Source organism: Phallusia mammillata, chromosome 1 (genome assembly GCF_965637545.1).
Source record: "Phallusia mammillata chromosome 1, kaPhaMamm4.hap1.1, whole genome shotgun sequence".
Lineage (NCBI taxonomy): Eukaryota > Metazoa > Chordata > Ascidiacea > Phlebobranchia > Ascidiidae > Phallusia > Phallusia mammillata.
The window spans coordinates 36,013,417-36,032,402 of NC_137252.1; the positions used below are offsets into that span (position 1 = coordinate 36,013,417).

The 18,986-nt window shown below is 37.2% G+C and overlaps 3 protein-coding genes across 3 annotated transcripts; all 3 read right to left on the minus strand.

The window, feature by feature from the left end:
• Window positions 1–1,561: 1,561 nt before the first annotated feature.
• On the minus strand, window positions 1,562–3,947 carry LOC145207830 (exonuclease 1-like). The gene has a single exon (XM_080078802.1). The coding sequence runs from the start codon at window positions 3,898–3,900 to the stop codon at window positions 1,789–1,791; it is 2,112 nt and encodes a 703-aa protein (XP_079934928.1). The 5' UTR covers window positions 3,901–3,947; the 3' UTR covers window positions 1,562–1,788.
• A 9,127-nt stretch (window positions 3,948–13,074) lies between these two features.
• Window positions 13,075–16,238, minus strand: LOC145222647 (stAR-related lipid transfer protein 6-like). The gene is made up of 7 exons (XM_080088821.1): window positions 16,142–16,238; window positions 15,798–15,847; window positions 15,384–15,519; window positions 14,652–14,748; window positions 14,283–14,309; window positions 14,130–14,223; window positions 13,075–13,725 (listed from the first exon to the last, which is right to left on the minus strand). The coding sequence occupies exons 1-7, from the start codon at window positions 16,232–16,234 to the stop codon at window positions 13,578–13,580; spliced, it is 645 nt and encodes a 214-aa protein (XP_079944947.1). The 5' UTR covers window positions 16,235–16,238; the 3' UTR covers window positions 13,075–13,577.
• A 9-nt stretch (window positions 16,239–16,247) lies between these two features.
• On the minus strand, window positions 16,248–18,479 carry LOC145222639 (MOB kinase activator 1A-like). The gene has a single exon (XM_080088809.1). It carries the CDS (start codon window positions 18,412–18,414, stop codon window positions 17,755–17,757), a length of 660 nt encoding a protein of 219 aa, XP_079944935.1. The 5' UTR covers window positions 18,415–18,479; the 3' UTR covers window positions 16,248–17,754.
• Window positions 18,480–18,986: the final 507 nt, after the last annotated feature.

Here is an 18,986-nt window from a genome sequence, read left to right on the forward strand (position 1 = left end):
TTAAATTGCACTTGGGTGCAAATATTAAAGCCATTTGGTTTGAGCTTGGTTAAAAACACGGAATATATACACGGTTTTGCTCGTGTTGGGCTTGAATGGGCAGTTGGTACAATTGCAAAACACCTAGTTACGTCATTAATAAATATGCCACGTACTGCATAACCAAACTGATAAAACGTACAAAGTTTGCTGGAAATGCAATGTTGATGACAAAATGTATTTGAAAACTTTGAAATCTTTTAGATGGTTTTAGTTATTGGGGTCAACAGAAGTTCATTGTGAAGCTAAAGTAGAGATTTTGTCTAATTTTTCACCTAACAACTGTTTTATCGGTTTAAAACAATCGTTAGAACAACCCGCTTAAAAACATAACATTCAGTGAATTTAAATAATGAATGGATTCAATCCCATATTTTAATGAATACCTTTAGTCTATAATTTGGTTTGTAATAAAGAGTTAGCCGAAGTCCAACCACGTTTTTGACCGCAACATGTTTTCACCCTGGTTCACGCAGAGCGTTATTTCCATTCCCGCAGATGTAACAACAAAAATCCCTCAGGCGCCGGAATTTTCTAAGTTTTGCTGCAATGAATGACTCAGTGTTTGTGGCCAGAAGCACGGGCCTTAGGCGTATTGGTTTTAGAATCTTCGTCACAAATGAAATTCGCCCAAAAAAGCGGTTTTTCCCCAAAACTTGCTAAATTCTGATCATTTTAACTTACTCTTAAACTGACTAACGCACATAGCACTCGTTTGACCAACCAAACTAAATACCGTTATACCAGACCTTCAATAACTTTTGCAATGAACCGTAAAAAATATTGTACTGCGAAATGTAAAAAGTTTGCAATCGTTATCAGTGGCGTATCTAGGGTCGTTTTTTTTTTTTTTTTTTTTTTTTTTTTATAAACTACTAAACTCGCAATATCAACTAAATGCTGGTTAGCCTAAGTCCCTGTGAAGCCCTTACTCTTGCTGTAAGTAACGAACGTTATAGTCACGATTCGATCGTATACATGTAACACTTTTCAACACTCGACACAGTTGTTTCTAACAGTGGTTGCCTCTTAATCATATTGTGAATTATCTTCACTTGTATAAGTGTGACCTAACAAAGCTATTATAAAATCCATTGTAACGTCATACGCGCAGTTGGACGCCAAGTGGCCTGGATTGGCATGCATTGTTTATTGAGATGTGTGACGAGCATCAATGCGTTACGCACAAAATAGCGCACATTGCTATTCACAGTTTTGTCTGAAATTGCAAGATTTAATACTAAAACAGCCGGTCAAAATTTCTTGAGGGGCGGGCCATGGCACCTTGTCCCCCAAAGACCTAGTTATACATGATCTTTGTTGGTTTAGCGTTTAAATATCAACTTTTTTTTAAGGAATAAAAAATGGATTATTATGTGTGGAATTTGTCAAAAAGGTTTGAAAACCAATGCCTAGTTTAAAGCTTAAACCGTTTTTGCTGGGTCCGCCCCGTTTTTACGAAGTTTAACTAACGCTGACTCGACACTGCCTCTAGTGGAGAGTTGAAACAAAACGAATTCAATTTAACTTACAACGAATATATTTCCACGCGTATGTTATAAACACATCGGAGACATTTCGTTACGTTAAAATGGAAGCAATTAAATTACAAGGTTCAAGTTATAAAATATTACATTAAATAATACATTATAACAAACCCTGCAGTCAATTGCATTCAAAGGCTCATAATTATAAACTGGCAGGAGCACCATAAATCACAAACTATTGCTTGCTTATAATTCAGCAAAATTATCCATCCAACTTCTTAAAAAAGCTTGTTATGACTTGTTGTGGTGTTTGAGTCTTTTTGCGGAGTCCGCTTGCTTTGGCCGACCCAAAATATTTTGACACAACCGATGTTTTAGACTTGCCCACTTTTCTGCCCAGACCCAAAACTCTACTTTTTTTAATTGATTGTTTTTGGGAATCTGTTTTTTCCTCATCAGATGAAATGGTGACAGTTGGAATATCGTCTTTTCCGTTTGGGTCTGGTAATTGTGACAAAGGTGTTCTTCCTGAGGTTCCTTTATTGTTGCTTGTTTGAGAAGTCTCCAACTCCACATTATTTTCACACAAATCTAATGTTTCAGTTTCACCCAAACCTTCAGAATTTAAATTTTCTGAAATTTTTTTCTCGAAATCTTCATTATTTAAATCCTGTGTAACATTTTTCTCGAAATTTTGTGATGCTTCATTGGTTGAATTAACATCATCATTTATGACTGCAGCTGGCCTAAACAGTTTCTTCTTTCTTTTGTAATTTGGAGACTTGCACGATATTTTATCAGGACATGGTCGTTTTGTTTGGGAAGTTCTCGTGAATGGGTTCTTTCTTTTTGTAAGATGTTTGTCCTCTTCCAAATACTGGTTTATAACATCACTAACAATGTCAGTGAGGTCAGCATCACTGGGTTTTGACTCAATACTTTCTTCTTCAATGCTTCCAAACGAATTATTTGAAAGATTTGAACTTTCACCTGAATTGTCGGTTCCGGTTTGTTTCTTGGGTGTCTTGAAAAATCTACTTTTTGTTATCGTTTCTGAGTCCGAAGATTTTACAGTTCCCTGCAGAAACTTTCTTAGTCCACTTTTTGCATCATCTTTTTGTGCCAGATCATCAGGTGCATCAGATTCAATGACTGCGAGGGCATCTGTTGCAGTGACCAGTTCAGGTGTTTCAACTGGTGTCGATTTTTCAACCTCCTGAGTTTGTTCCTCTGTTGGCTCATTAAAAGTTTCACTTTCTTTTACATTAAACTTTGACACCACCAAAGAGTTTTTTGCCCAAATACTTGGCATTGAACTTGCACTTTTTCTTGTTCTCACCCATTTATCCACATTAAAACTTGTAACAGTTTGCATCGTGCCGACATCAATATTCCCAAGTGCAATTTGCATCGCTACATCTTTGGGAAAAACAGCTCCGGCAAATTTCACATCCTCAGCAGTAGTTCCTTCTGGGTATTCACTAAGTGGAATGAGTCTGCGTTTGTAAGGGTCAAACACAAGCTGGTACAGAAATGTTTTGTCAGCGCGTTCAAAGTTTGGACCATAACTTGCTTCCACGGGCTGAATCCCTTTTATGTACTGATGCAGTTTTCTCGCCACTTGATAGGAGTCTTTACTTTTTGACAACTTTATTGCTTTGCAAGCTTTAACCACACCAACACCTTTGACACTCGGCAGATAATCACAACCCGACAAAATACACATTTGTCGAAACAAATCTGGAGTAAAACCCACCAAGTTTTTTACCCTTCCAAGGTTTTCGAGTGCCACCTCCTGCCCTCTGCCGCACAAGTCAAGTTTAAAGATGACTTTCTTGGATCCAAAACACAACAAGTCCGAGTCTTCAGTGATAATAGCTTCAACATAATTATTTTTAGAGAAAAATGCAAGTTGGGCATCAGCCTCGTAAGGAGCAACGATACAATCGACTCCACGATTGCGCATTGCATTCATAACTTCCAATGCCATCGAGGGGGTGACACTGATACATTTTGTGAAACAATCTCTCGCAGCACTTAAATTCCCCTCACGTAGAAGTTGTCGGCCTCGTTCTAGATTTTCTTTTCTTCTTTTTCCCCGTTGCTCTTCAACTTGACTTTTCGATGGCAAATGACATCCATCAAAAACCAATATTGGTTTTATTTTGTACTTCTCCAACATTTCAACATATTTGAGGCAGTATTTTACATACTGATCCGTTTTCTCTTTTTTTGCCAGTTTATCAGCACAAGCAAAACAGCCACGATGAATCCAACAATATGTGTCGACCGCTATTTGTTTTCCTGCATACTTCTTAATGTGAATATCATCAACTGCATCACGAACAAATCTATGTAAACCCTGGATTCCCATTGCAATACTGACTACAGCCTGGAAACAGAAAGAAAAATGTTTCAAAACTGAACAACAAAACTTTAATTAAACTGATAACAATTTCAAACGCACAAAAAGCAACATGCTATTCTTCCAAAACACTTTTTCTTCAACATATATATATATATATACTATAGAGAGAGAGTTAGTTAGAGACATAACTTAACTTAGTTTGTTTTTATTCCATTGTTAATCTGGTTCACTGTAATTTTGTTTAACCAAAGTTGAAATGTGCCCTTGTTAAACTAAAAACATCTAAATTCTGTTTTCCATTCCCACTAATCTCTTTTTCATTGAAGTTCACATCGATTGCAAAACATACTTTGACAAAAGTCGAAACATCAACTAATCTTTCCCGGGTGATCTTAGATACACGCTGATTCAAGTAAATTATGGATTTCTATTCTGTTACCGTATTTGCTCGTTTATAAGCCGCTCTCGATTGTAAGCCGCACGCTGGAATATTAGATACTATTGTTTCTTAATACATCTTTCTGTTGTTACTTGAGTATAACTATTTGCCCATAGCCTACTTGTTAGTTACGTTGATTATTGTACGCAACAGAACTTACATCGACGTATACTCTGTTCTGTACATGCATGCATGTTTTGAACGTTGGAGTGTAGAAATAATTTCGGTATAAATTAGAATGTGAGCCGTCCTCGATTGTAAGCCGCCCTCGATTATAAGCCGCACAAACGGCAGGTTAAAAAACAATATACTATTCTATTCTGTCGCTTTTGATTTTCCAATGTAACCCGACCATTAATGCATTATATAATTAGAAATGTTTGAAACATGTTTCAACTATTTTTTTAATACTGTCTTCTAGAAAGAAATGCATATTGCAAAATCTGGTGAAGCGAAATGAATCTGAATATCTGCAACTTCTTGAATAAAAATCACAAAAATTTTGAAAATGTTGACAAATTCTTTGCTCGCAAAGTCTCTGCATAATAACACGTCATCACATAGAAATCCGCATACATGGAAAATATGAAAGGTAACATTTTGGCAAGAAATATTGCAACTTCGGATGTCATTAAACTATGCTTTCAATCGCTAGAACAAATATATAAAAAACGACAGAAGCGCTTAATTGTCACATGCAAAAAAGGGTTTCCTGCAAAAATAGTAGGGCAGAAATAAGAGCCACAGAAATCTGCTGCGAAAAGTTATAAATTCATCAATAAAAAAAACTTATATTTAATTATGTTTAAGTGTGTTTTGGCGTAACTATTTCACGTTTTTCGTAAACAACAAAATCAGTAACTTCGAAAGATTTGTTCCATAAAAGGGAAAAAGGTAAAGGCATCGTTTGTAACAAATTGGCGTTTTTCATACAGAGAAAAAAGAATCAGGCGGGCATTTTTAGTAAAAACCTGACTTGGAACAAAAATACACAAATCAAATTTACAGTGTCAGTGGAGTTGAATTACAGTGCCACTAGACTACAGGACATAGTTTGTCGGGTTTAAACGGGTTCGGACCTTGCTTTGTGACGAGAAAATCGTGGACTTGCTGACCGTTGCAGAAATCCACGAGTTCTTTTGCTGATTGCGACACTGGGACTCTGTCGATGTCGTTTTCGATCCTGAGTTGCTGTACGAGTTTCTCCATCGCCTGCAGTCGTTTGTTTGACATCTTGTTTTCAGTTTCTTTTTAGTTTTTTTTATAATATCCTATTTTTCTGCAAACGAAAAAACCTGGGTAAATACGTCAGCATCACAATAATCATTTAGTAAAATCCAGAGTTGCAACAAAACCAAGAAAAAAATTTCAGAACACACGTTAAATTTGCAAACTGTGAGTATTGGGAATCAAAATTTGTGACAAAAAAAGGAGGGGGATACATATCTTCGGGAAAATAACAATTCGCTTATTGGATTTTGCTTGTTTAACAAAACAATTTAGAGTTTTTTAAGTCTTCAAAATAATTGTGCGATTTGTGCACAGTGCAAATAATGTTTTAAACATCGGAAGGTTGCGAGTTCGAATCCGGCGAGAAACAAGGAAATCAGCAGCGGGTATTGAAATAGGGAAGTTCCTCAAGGGAATACAGATTTACAGCGGCAGTAGGGTAGAATTACAAGGCAACTAGAGAACTGGACATGGTTTGTCAGGCTTGTACGGGTTTGCCGTGTCTCTCGTCAACAAATAGTCCTTGTGTTCGTTGTCGATGCAGAAATCCACAAGTTCGCGAGCTGATTGCGAAACTGGGATCCGTTCCACACTGTTTTCCATCCGCAGTTGTTTAACCAACTTCTCCATCGCTTCAAGCCGTTTGTCGCTTGACATTATTACGAATTTTACCCAATTTAAAACAAACTAGGCTAGAATTGCTGCAATTGAAAAACATAAAACCATTTTTTTGGCAACACTCGCGATGTGAAAAATATTTGGGCAAACTTTTTGCGTGTTTTTTTAAGCACTTTGGTTGTAAACGTCTATAAACTGGTTCCTGGCCTTGCAAGTGCTTTGGATACAATTGCAAAAACTTCCACCTAACTTTAGGTTCAATTTACCACGCCTTGCGCTTTGGATATGCCTGACCTATTGTGATTTCGATTTAAACCCTTAAAACAGACTCAACAATAGACTTTGCTTCCTGTTCAGTACTGGGCGATGGACGTGACGTATTGAAATAAGAAAGTTCTCCCATAGAATACAGATTTACAGCGGCAGTAGGGTAGATTTACAAGGCAGCTAGATGCACCATAATATTTTAGTAGGTCTGAGAATGAACGGGTTCCCCACCCGCTGTGAATCCTCAATAAATGAAGATCTCGTCAGCAAATAGTCTTTATGTTCGTTGCGGATGCAGAAATCTACAAGATCCCTAGCAGATTGCGAAACTGGGATTCTTTCCACACTGTTTTCCACTTTAAGTTGTTCAACCAACTTTTCCATCGCTTCAAGTCGTTTGTCGCTTGACATTTTCACGAATTTTACCCAATTTAAAAATCAACTAGACTAGATTTCCTGAAATTGAAAAACATAAAACATATTTTTATGCCAACAGTCGCAGTGTAAAATTCAAACGTGTTTCTTAAAGCACATTGTGTTTTACTCGTCTATAAACTGTTCCCTGCCTTGCGAATGGATAAAAACTTGAACCTAACTTTAGTTTGAATCTCTTACATAACGCCTTGTGTAAAGCCTGGCCCATTGTGATTTCGATTCAAACCCTTAAAATCGACTCAACAACAGACTTCGTTTGCGGTGCTTGCTTCCTGTTCAAGTATCGGGCGACCTCACGATGAACGTGACGAATAGAAACAAGAAAGTTCTCCCCAGTGGTGGCATTCAAATTTTTTATCGGCAGGTTCTATCATAAAAAGTCTTATTTTTCAGCCGGTTCTATCACAAAAAAGTATATTTTTCAGCCGACTTTGTTGCAAAAAGTCCATTGACAGTAACCAGTAATGCTAACCGGTTCGCTGATCTCATAAAATTCCGTACGACGGTTCTATAGAACCGGTGCGAACCGGCTGAATCCCACTACTGAATCTCCCATAGAATGCAAATTTACATCGGCGGTTGGGTAGAATTACAAGGCAACTAGATACACCCAAATATTTTAGGAGGTTTAACGGTGTATGGGTTCCTCACTCGCCATGAATCGTATTTCCCATAAAGTGTAAGTCTCAGCAAATAGTCTTTGTGTTCGTTGTGGATGCAGAAATCTACAAGATCCCTAGCAGATTGTGAAACTGGGATTCTTTCAACGTTGTTTTCCACTTTAAGTTGTTCAACCAACTTCTCCATCGCTTCAAGTCGTTTGTCGCTCGACATTTTCACCGTTTTACTCAATTAAAAATCAACTAGACTAGATTTGCTGCAATTAAAAAACATACAACATATTATTATGCCAACAGTCGCAGTGTAAAAAAAATTTGCGTTAAAAATTTTTCGTTGTGCGAGACCAAGCTCCATGCATCCTGTGGATTTTATTTCTGACGACCTGATGGATGACAAAAGTAATTGTCGAAACGCAAACATGCTTAACACATAAATAGTGGCTGTGATCTTTTTGTTCAGAATATTTAAAACTGTGAGTTGTGTACCTGAATTTGCGGAAATGTTTTGTGTTTTTAGAGCGTTTTTAAGCAAAAAATTGAAGCACATTATGTTAAAGCAGCTTCTATAAACTGATCCCTTGCCCTGCAAGTCTTTGGGATAAAACTTTGAGTTAAAAAACTACGTCATAACTCATAACGCCTTGTGTGAGCCTGACCTTCTATGTTTCTAGTTCAATAGCTTAAAATAGACTAAAGTTTAGTCACTAAACAATAGACTTCGTTTGCGGTGCTTGCTTGTCTTGGCCAGGCTGTCTTTCAAAAATAAATGCTCTTTAAACGACCTCACGTCGAACAAGCGACAATACATGGCTTGCTTGACTGTGTCATGCGTCTCTACCAAGCCTACAATCTCACTAGTGAAGCATTTTTGCCTGTTTAGTCCACAAAACATCGTTCAAACGACGACAATCTCTATCTCATCTCTGATGTCAAGTTCGTGTTTGTTGTTTTAAAGTTTTACGCAAGCAAAGAAAATAAACCTGTCGATATTCGGATGAGAGGAACGATAAAGATACGTTCAAGCTGATTTGTTTTGTGAGAAGAACTAATAACGCCCCAAACAACTTGTAGTTTCAAATCTTATTTAAAAATTAAATTATACCAATTAACAACAATACTGTTTCCAAAACGTTTATATCACATTCTGCCTTGTCATTTATTGGCTCGATACTTTTACACTCTGCTTGCTGCAACAGATTGGCTGGTCTTATTAACTTTAAGCTAAGGAACATGTGTTTCATTGCACTGAATCAATTTGTTTGTTACTTCAGTTTTTCTGTATCCCCTCTCCAGACACAACAATCATCAATCATATCCTGTGCTTCTGTTCCGCCACCCCTTGCTAATGCGCCTCCTGTTATGAAGAATTGTCGCAAATTTTATCACAGCTTCGCCCAGTTGCCCAAGGCGAGCGCTTATCTCATCGTTTGTGCGGAGTAGAATTTCAAAAAAACATTAAAACGTTGGTTGAACTGGCAAAATGAGACGATACCCATCACTTAGAAACACGGTTCAGTTGTAACTTACGCACAACAGTATAATAAGCCGGACTGAAGTTATACCTAGTTGTGTTTTTTCCTTTGTTGATCGTGCACTGTATTAATCGCATTCAGTTGTTATTTACCCGGATGAAGGCGACCTGTATAGGACGTCGAAACGTCGGTATAAAGTACAATTGCCAGAATAACTCTATAAATTTGATATTATGCCTGGCAGCAACAGCTCAAATAGAAGTTGGTTTCCATAAAACCAATTCAAACACCGAAGTGAGGAGAGGTTTTAACGACTGCTGAGCAAACCTCACAAACTTAAGATCGATGCCTAAAAAATTGCTCGGTTGACAACATAAAGTTTATGTAGGAAATCAGTTTTCAGCAAACGAATTCTACTTCTGACACAGCTGTCTTGGATACCAACTTGTTCTGTATAAGTTACCTTAAAACTTTCTGTCATTCTGTTTTGCAAAACTTAATAAAACAACAAAGTGAAGTAAAAAACAAAACGCAGTCAGCAAAAGTTGGACTTTAAAGTATAAACGTGTTTATCTGACCTGACATACAAACAAATTAATCTCCATCTTTCACAGAACACGTAAACGGTCAGAAAACATGCTTATGTTCGTGACAAAATGTTACCAGCAATAACCAAGGCTCGAAATAACTCCCATAAATGACAACTAGATAACAAATACCACTATGACGTCACAAGAAGGAAACAGGCAACCCGTTTAAGCTGAAACTTTGAGCAACGCTTCGTTGGGTGTTGGTGGTTATTGTGGTGCACAGTTGTGCTGCAAACCATATCAATTGCTCTGCGCATAGTTTTCTAATGACTGCGTCGTTTTACGCAAAAACCGGTTCAATTTGAAACTGAATCCCCGACTGTTTTTTTAACTTTTCCTTTTGCCAGTTTGACCAGCATGAGCTCGCAGGACATAACGTTTCATAATACGGTGTAGCTGCAGCGCGTTCAGCCATTATACACCAATTGTGCCCTTTGCTATTTTGTTCTTAATGTTTTAACGTTGCGCAGCTATTTCTGGCTTGGTGATTGTTTTTAGTGCAATTGTGTCGTTATGTGTTCTTTCACCAAGCGAAATAAACTCAACTTACTACACAGTAAAGCCCTTTACACTACAATCCTCATTTGGTCATTACTGCAGCAGCAGCAGCAAAGTCATTCACGAGTCATTTCTTCACGTGTTACAACTACGAGGGTAAATAAATCACAAACTTTTTTCTGCGCGTTTTTGTTCGCGCTGTTAGTTCGTGCTTCAGTGCTCATCCAAGCGTGTCCGATGGTTTCCAGTGACGATTGTGGACAAGGGAAAAAGCCACTTCACAAACCAACAGCTCTGTTCCTGTGATGCCGCCCAAATTTAAACCTTCGTGGAGCGAAACAACGAACTACTTTACTCGTGTTTGAATACGCCTGATTGTTCTGCGACATGCTGGAATTTACAATTTACACGTTAGGCCAAGTGGTGGGATTAAATGCTTTTGTCAGCCGGTCCATCACAAAAGTGATATTTTTCAGCTGGTTCTGTTACAAAAATCCCATTGACAGTAACCAATAATGCTAACCGGTTCGCTGATCTCATAAAATTTCGTGAGACGGTTCTATAGAACTGATGCGAACCGGCTGAATCCCACCACTGGTTAAGCGTGTTATCGAACGAGCTCCGTGCAACCCACCGTAGAAAGCTTTGAATTTTACTTTGTAATTTGCGTTTATTTGTGGTTTTTATAGGAACTGAAGATGCCATAAGGCGAAATATATATTCCAAGATATTCATCGTCAAATTTCGTTATTTGGAAAATACTTTCCATTCTTAGTTAATCTGCGTTTAACGTTTTAAACGACAAAAAACAACATTATGTCCTGGCATCATGCATCTAATCATCAAAAACTCTTACTTTTCATACTTTTCATATTTTCTTATCTTATGGTTTTGCCTAAATCCACTTCAAACATTTGCCTTTTTACAATTTTCTGAACCATGTCCACACTTCACTGATTAAGAGTGGTTGACGACCCCGCTTCAGGTTTGCAATTAATCGCAAAGCGCTTTCGCGAATAATAATGGCAACGTTTTAAGCAAAACAAAATCGAAGTAAATTCAATCAAGGGAGGATGCGCATTTTGCCTCATTAATAATAAATAAACATAATAAATGACTGACAGACATCTGCTAAACTGCACAAACTCTGCAGCGTCTAAACAAGACAGAATAACAACAGAACACAAAACGGTGTAATCCGGATTCGATTGGTGTCGCGAGGAAAACCGAACAGCATTGTCGGTTATTTACCTGGCAATCAGCCAACGTTTGTCCACGCCGCGTGTGTGATGTTGAAATGTTATTCGGCTCGCAATCCAGACTGCGCAAATAATATTTTGTTGAGGAGCAAAAGCAAATTTGCCCAAAAATGCCATAAAGCCATTGATATATTACATCGTTTCTAAGCAAAAAAAATCAGAGCCAGTATATTTCTGTAAAACAGTGGTTCTCAAACTTTTTCATTATTTTTTCAAAATGGTCCCTTTTCAATTATTTCGAAGGCCGACGGTCCTTAGCCTGCATGTGTATTTCAGAAAAACGAAAGTTGTTTGCAGGATTTGTTTAGCAATGGAGACAGTCGATTCTCAATTCTAATTTTAATTTTAATTTACGCTTATTCAGAGGCACAAACTGACGTTAAATAAGATTATAGAACTACTTCAACCGCTTCGCGGTCCACCCAAAATTGCCTCACGGACCCCAAAAGGACCGCGGACCCCAGTCTGAGAACCGCTGGTGTAAAACATAACGACGTTTCGACAATGACCTGATGATGACAATAGGACTTGTCGAAACGTAGTTAGGTTTTACACAAATATACTGGTTCTGATTTTTTTGCTCAGATTATTCAAAACCGTGAACAGTGTATAGGCCTGCATCTTTTCTGCTGTTAGCAATGACATTGACTTTTAACACGTGGTAAAACACTTCTGTGCCAGTAACAGCTTTGACCATGATCTTCAAATTATCCATAATATCCACAAGTGGGGCGGGTTGAATGTTGTTATGCCAACGCCCACTAAATAATTTGCGGAGTAGCCGAGGTTGCCATATTAGCTGTGGAGAAAACATGAAGCCTTGGAGTTTATATTTGGTCTTAACATACCAACAAACTACAGAGCCCGTAAAGCACTTAGGTATTGTTTGCATGCCCATTACCACATACGTTTGCAAACAACTAATCTTACATATTTTACTTTAATATTTGAACAACAGCAATATCAAGCACGTTAAGAATCTGTGTGTTTTTGCTTTCTACTGTACAGTCTTCAACTTATGAGGCAGCTGGTATAATAGCTGAAAACATTTTTTACTAGTTTGTTTCCATCCAACTCTACAATTAACAAACATGTTTAAAGTCACCAAAACACTTGCTATAAAAGAAACTGCAGACGAATGCCGTAAGCAGCGCCCACTTTAACACTATGCTAGTTCCAACACTATTCTCGCATACTCTTCTGGTGAAACGCGTCTCTCAGTTATTATATTACCATCTTTCACACGAAGCGACGTCAGACAATAGATAATGTAGAAACTTCGCTTGTTTCTAACGCGAACCACAGTAACGGCCCTCTGCCCCGAAACCCCCAGTAATTTCCTGAAAGTTTTTGACAATCGTGCGGTCACGCTTTTCCCAGCGCCCGAACTCACTTCTGTGATGCAACAATCAAACGCCGGATGTGACGAATGGGAAGTCTTTCAGGTCACGTGGATAAATTTGCCGCCAGATCGAAGTCACGTGGTTTTCAATGATTGTCTTCGAGTAAAAACTGAAATTTCCAACATTTCGGCGTTCGAGCTGATATCAAAGTCTGCCTGATAGTTTATTTTGTAAATTCGCTGCAAGTTATTGTGACAACAGGCGCTCGACTCTAGGCCATTATGACGTAACACACGCGTAAAGCGAGAGGATGTTACGTCACAACACGTTTTTACCACGTGACTTGAGGCACGAAACGCTGTTGAAAACATTTCAAGCGAATCTTGATTTTTTCATTTGTAACAAAACGTCGACACAAAAATTTGATGTAATTGTTTTCATCCAATTGCCAGAAATCAACAAAAATCAGTAAAATGGGGAAAACATAGAGTAACTTGGAAAGCGAACAAATTCATGCGGTAAAAGTTTAATTAATACCGGAAAACCTGAAATACACGACATAATACTAGTCAACGCGGGTTGACTGTTGCGTCACAAATATCATTATGACGTAACAATGTCACGAATTAGCTATTGTGGCCGGCACGAAAAACTCATTGACGTAAGACGAAGGGAAACTCCCTAAACTTTTGCTAAAATAAACAGAGAAAAATGTTTGTTGGAAGTGCAGAAGGTAAATGCATAGATTTGAAACAATGAAATCAATAAAAACCCAATATGAAAACACAAGGAGGTATTTGAGGACAAAATACTTTGGTTTGCAGATAAATCACAGAAAAATTCAGCCTAAACTTTAAAATCAGAAATATAAAAAGTGAAATGTTCTGATCCAAAATCTTCAGGGAGATGAATTTATTTGAATCTTCGAAAAACTTCGGCCTTTAAATCCTGTATATATTTTACTTGTTGCGCAGGTAGAGCACTTTCGACTAACGACCGTGGAAGCATCCCACTTGGGTCAATGTTTATGAAAAATTCAACTTTAGTTTGCGGATTAGTTCTGCAAAAGTAATTTAAAACTTTAAAATCGAATTGTTTTTCTGCATAGTTAGCCAAATAGCAAACCACACAGCCAGTATTAGTGGAAAAAATATATAAATTACATAATAAACTCTTTGCTTCAAATCAGGGCTTCTCAAACTTTCTTGCTCTACGACCCCATTAAAAAAAGCAATTTCTAGCAAACCCTTGAGGGGTAGAGCCTACACACGTGAATGATGTTTAAACAACAAATCGACGCACATACACCATTTATTGTGACAATATAACGCATGTTGTTTCGCGACCCCTAATTTGAGAAGCGCTATTTAAAATACCCCTGAATGTTGACATTTGACAGCTATATTGCATGATTTCAATCACTCAGTACATGTCAAGTAAGGATTGTCAACATATATTACTCACCCTTCTACTGGTGTTGCGCTGTAACCACTGGGGTAAGTATGAGCTCGCACTATACCAGATTTCGGGGGATATTTCTCGTGTTCAACACTCTCAGCTGTGAAGTGAAGTTTGCATTATTAGGCTGAAAATGACACTGTTAGTTCAAATACTCACCAAAAACCCAATGCTTTGCCTCAAAACCTAAACAACAAGCACAGTTTAAACATAAAGCTACAAACATAACTGGGAAATTGTATATACAGAATACATCATGCAGACATTTTAACAACAACCTGTACTGATGAGGACAGCAATGTTTGTTGAAACATCTGCATGATGTATTCTATATACACTAGTATCTTGGCAGTTATGTTTATGATTAAACTACATTCAAGTCCGTGTATGGTGGTTTTAAAGCCACTTATTATGAGGAAAATAACAGTCCAAACAAACAGTGTAAAAAGTGACATGCTTTATTATTGAAATGTTTCAGCAAATGCTCATGCCATTACAAAGTCACTTAATATGATGAGGATTGTTCACCTGTGATGGTTTTGAACAAAAATACGTCAAGAAATTCTCTTGCTGATATCATGCCCATCATCACAGCTTTGCTTGTAATCATAGAGATTGATAATTCCTGAATACAACACAATGCTAAGTGGCAAACCTGCTGGCTGCAATAAATGTTACCAGATATAATACTACTGTAAACCAGGGCTCAATAAACAGTAGGTGACAAACATCCAAATGTGTGAACATGTAATGTTAAAATTTGGCCTGCATGTTCACATAAAAGTCAATGAAATCAAACAATCGCGTGCATTATGTGCTTTTGTTGGCGCACAATGTGTTTGCCATTATTTGTGTCTTTTGTCACAGTTTAAGGTACATACAATAAAAAGTAAGTTTACGGTGCAGCAAAGCAGTGATTGTCAATTGAAGTGTAGCATGTAGTAGTCACGGTAAAAGTCTAATCTATTAAGTAGTACACTGGGCACACATGTTTCACAAGACAAATAAAATGTTTGTCAGGCGACTATTTGTTTTGTGTACTTTGGGTCATGAGGCTTTGGGACTTTCCTTTGTGGATTACACCTATAAGTTATAAGAGACATCTTCAATAGACCAGTGATTTAACAGTTACATTTTTAATTTCAAATCCCTATATATCCTCAGGGTTGTCAATAGATCTTTTATCGTTTGGAACATTAACAAAGAGAATGTTGAAGACAAGCCTGCCAAACCGATATTATTCAGAAGTTAGGTTTTCACCTCGCTAAATGTCTCGAGTCTTTCATAGTTTCCAATGCTTTTGTCCCACGCCATTCTCTCCGAAGCCACCTTAGGGGGTTTTAAAACTTCATACACAATATCATGGGGAGCGTCAATGACACACGAAAACTTATACCTGTCAAAATTAAGTGTGTAAATGTGAAAGACACACAGAACATCACAAAAGTTTCATATTTCAATATTTAGATATTTTATAACTTGCTGAGTCATGCAAAATCTGTTCTAACTAAAAACTTATTTCTGCTGATGCATAATGAACAAGTGTTACATCACATTAAGTTACCATGACTAGTCTTAAAAAAATCACATCCTCCTAACCTTGTCATCAACTTAAATCACTCTCAGTATTTAAACTCGTCAAAATAACATGAATTTATTTGAGCAACAACTCACATATTTCCATTAAAATGTGGAGATTTCATGTAATATGCATCAATTCCGCTCTGCAAAATTTAAACCCATTTATTTTAATTAGAGCCTATTCAGAAGTAATGTTTAAACTTGTGTGTAAGTCACAACAAAAAAGACAAAAAGTATAAACAACAAAATGCAGCATACTACAGAAAATGGTGTGTTGTTTTATCAGTAATGAGTTTTAAAGTGTTTAAACCTGCGTGTAATAAAAAAAACAAGCTACAACAATGAATGACAAATATCCAGCACACTAAAGAAGATGGTGTGGCTAATGCTTCTATTAGTAATGAGTTTTCATTAATTTTAAGTTTTGAAATGTTTACCATGGTTTTAAGAAACTTCCATGATGTGTCTTTGTCAAATTTGAGCACTTCAGTTTCTGTCCTACTCGCAGTTGCAGCAAACCTATCCTGCATTGCTACAAGTTGCCTAAGATACAAGGGACGAAAGAGTCAACGAGATCAGAGAGCAACAATTATCATCGCGAGCTACTACTCATACAAAATACAAACAAGTTTACACTGTAAATACTTGTCTGGGCACAGACAGTGGTGGGATTCAGCTGGTTCGTACAGGTTCTATAGAACCGTCTCACGAAATTTTATGAGATCAGCGAACCGGTTAGCATTACTGGTTACTGGTTTGTTTGTAACAGAACCGGCTGAAAATGACTTTTGTGATAGAACCGACTGACAACAAATTTAAATCCCACCACTGGGCACAAGTATCAATTATTCACATTAGGGAACATCTAAAGTCAAGTTTAACTGGACACATCCAACAGGATTTGAATTTAAATTTAAATTTTTAACAAATGTTCATTTACACAGAATAAAATGATTTCTTTCAAGGTTGCCTGCGGCATCAAAATCAAGCACATTCATCAGAAAACTTGAGGAAGACAAAGAAAAGGATGTAAAGGAAAGGCACACATTTCATCAGAAGCATTTAAATCATGGTATACGTTTGATTGAACATAGCACATCAGCAATACAACAAAGAATAGGCAAATACACTAAACAACAGCAAGTCGGTGACTACACTAGCCAAAACACAAGTTCTTGACTGGTCATGTTAATGTAAATCGATCACAACTTTGTGGAATTGCCTAAACTATTTATATTAAGGGAATATGTAAATAGCCCAATTTTTGCTTTATATAATACTGTGGTTTAGTCACTCGCCTGAAAGTTAAATCAACAAAGTTTAAACTAACCTAAAGCAGTTGTAACAACATTATTTTTTAAACATTAAACATTTATATTTTTTAACTACTAACAACAACAAATTGATGTCACATAATTAAAGACCTAAAAGTGGTAAAATATATCATAGAGTAAATCAGTTTGGTGAATTAATAATTTGTCGAATGTTATTGCAGATACTGTGTTCAGCTTTTTTATATACTGAATGTTACAGGTTGTACAAACATTTTGCAAGGCGTAGCTTTCATGCAAGTGACTCAACTGTCATGGGAGAAAATACATCACTTCCTGTTGCCGATAGTAACAGAAACCTCAAAAGGCAAATAAAACAATGTTATGAGTTTCACACAATTGCGGCCAATCAATGCTGAACAAAACAGGCTTTCTCTTTTGAGTTAAACTCTGAAAATGGACAATTAAATTTAGTGTTGGATTCTGATTCAATGTATTAACCTTTCCGCAGTTGTTTTCTTGTACAAATGTGAATGCTTGTTTAACCTTTAAAATACTTCATAATTCATGAACTTTCGAACCAAGGTTGAAACATGTTGCATACATCCCAGTCTTATTACCAGCAAAAATAAACGAGGGTCACATTTAAAATTATCAACACATACTTTAAAAAGCAACATAATTTGTCTACATGATTAGAAATAGTTGTAAAACTGGAGATAATACAAAGCTATGATGTAAGGTTCGCACCAAATCTGCTTCAAGACAAATAGTTCTCATTATTTATATTTTTCCTTATCTCGACTGATCAGTTTGTCAATTAGCTCCTGTAGCGGGGCCAACTCCCGGCGGTCGATGAGGTTAAACTCCTGCACAAAGTATATAAAGTGCTTAAATGATGTGTTGAGGTGGGCTTCTTCACCTAATCCCATCACATCGGAAAAATGCTGGTGGTAAATGTGGGCGTAAACTCGAAACAAGCGCTTCAGAATTGTCTTTGCAATCGACATGAAATTTTTGGAGAAGGGAACCCCGACTGCCGAGGGAAATACTTCCTCGTTATCGAGTTGACTCTGAACCCATGTCATCAAATAATCGATGTATCGTGGAGCCGAACATTTTAGTGGCTTCTTAATCTGTACTCCATCAGCCCAATGATACTCATACTTCGGGCCAGCAGACATTACTTCACACTTTGTAGGGGTACAAAACTCTGAGATAGTTCCGTAAAGCATGTTAATTTGGTTAAAGAAGTCGACAGTGTTCACAGCGATCCATTCGTTTAAATCCTCGCCCTCCGGCAAGACAACAGCTAGTTGTAAATTCCCGCTGCCCAGCGTAGCAGCTGCATGTCGCATCAACTCATATTGGTGGGAGCCTTCCGGGATGCTTTTCCGAGGTTTAAATGTTTTGCTGCTTTTTTGAAAAAAGAAACTCATTTCATTTAACTATATAATGTTGACAAAAACAGCCTAATCCGCTAGAGAAAATAAAACAGTTGAATAACAGCTCGGATGAAACATTCACACTGGAATCAGTCATGAAGTGTCCATGCAGACCAGCAATCGCGGTAAACTCATCTGTGGATTTTTTTGTGGATTTAGATTTTTTGGCCTACATTTTGCAATGAAGGCATGCTTTGGAGACCTGCTTAATTCAGTATGCTGCCTTCAATAATATTCATGATAATTTGATAAATCAACAACAACACTAGTACCTCAGGCTCAAATTGATTCCACGATAACATGTACTTTGCAGATTTAAACAACTGTCAGTTAGATTATTCGTATCTGAAATTTTCTTATTACCATGTCTGTGACGTAATTAATTGTCTAATTGGCGAAAATCGTCAGAAATTCTATTTCCGCCAGAAACGTTTGAAAGCAAAACCCGTCACTTTTAGTGTAAACATTCCTCACACTACTTTACATACGCTACCCGGCTGTAATGTGACATTTTGACAAAAAAACTAACATAAAAAACTTTCGCATCATACGTCCGAATCGTATTT

Coding starts and splice junctions, on each gene's coding strand:
- LOC145207830 (XM_080078802.1), bottom strand. CDS start 3,900: ATGGGAATCCAGGGTTTACATAGATTTGTTCGTGATGCAGTTGATGAT.
- LOC145222647 (XM_080088821.1), bottom strand. CDS start 16,234: ATGCAGGATAGGTTTGCTGCAACTGCGAGTAGGACAGAAACTGAAGTG. Junction 14,749..15,383: donor GACTCGAGACATTTAGCGAG/GTGAAAACCTAA, acceptor TGTTGTATTCAG/GAATTATCAATCTCTATGAT. Junction 14,224..14,282: donor GGCAAAGCATTGGGTTTTTG/GTGAGTATTTGA, acceptor TTCACTTCACAG/CTGAGAGTGTTGAACACGAG.
- LOC145222639 (XM_080088809.1), bottom strand. CDS start 18,414: ATGAGTTTCTTTTTTCAAAAAAGCAGCAAAACATTTAAACCTCGGAAA.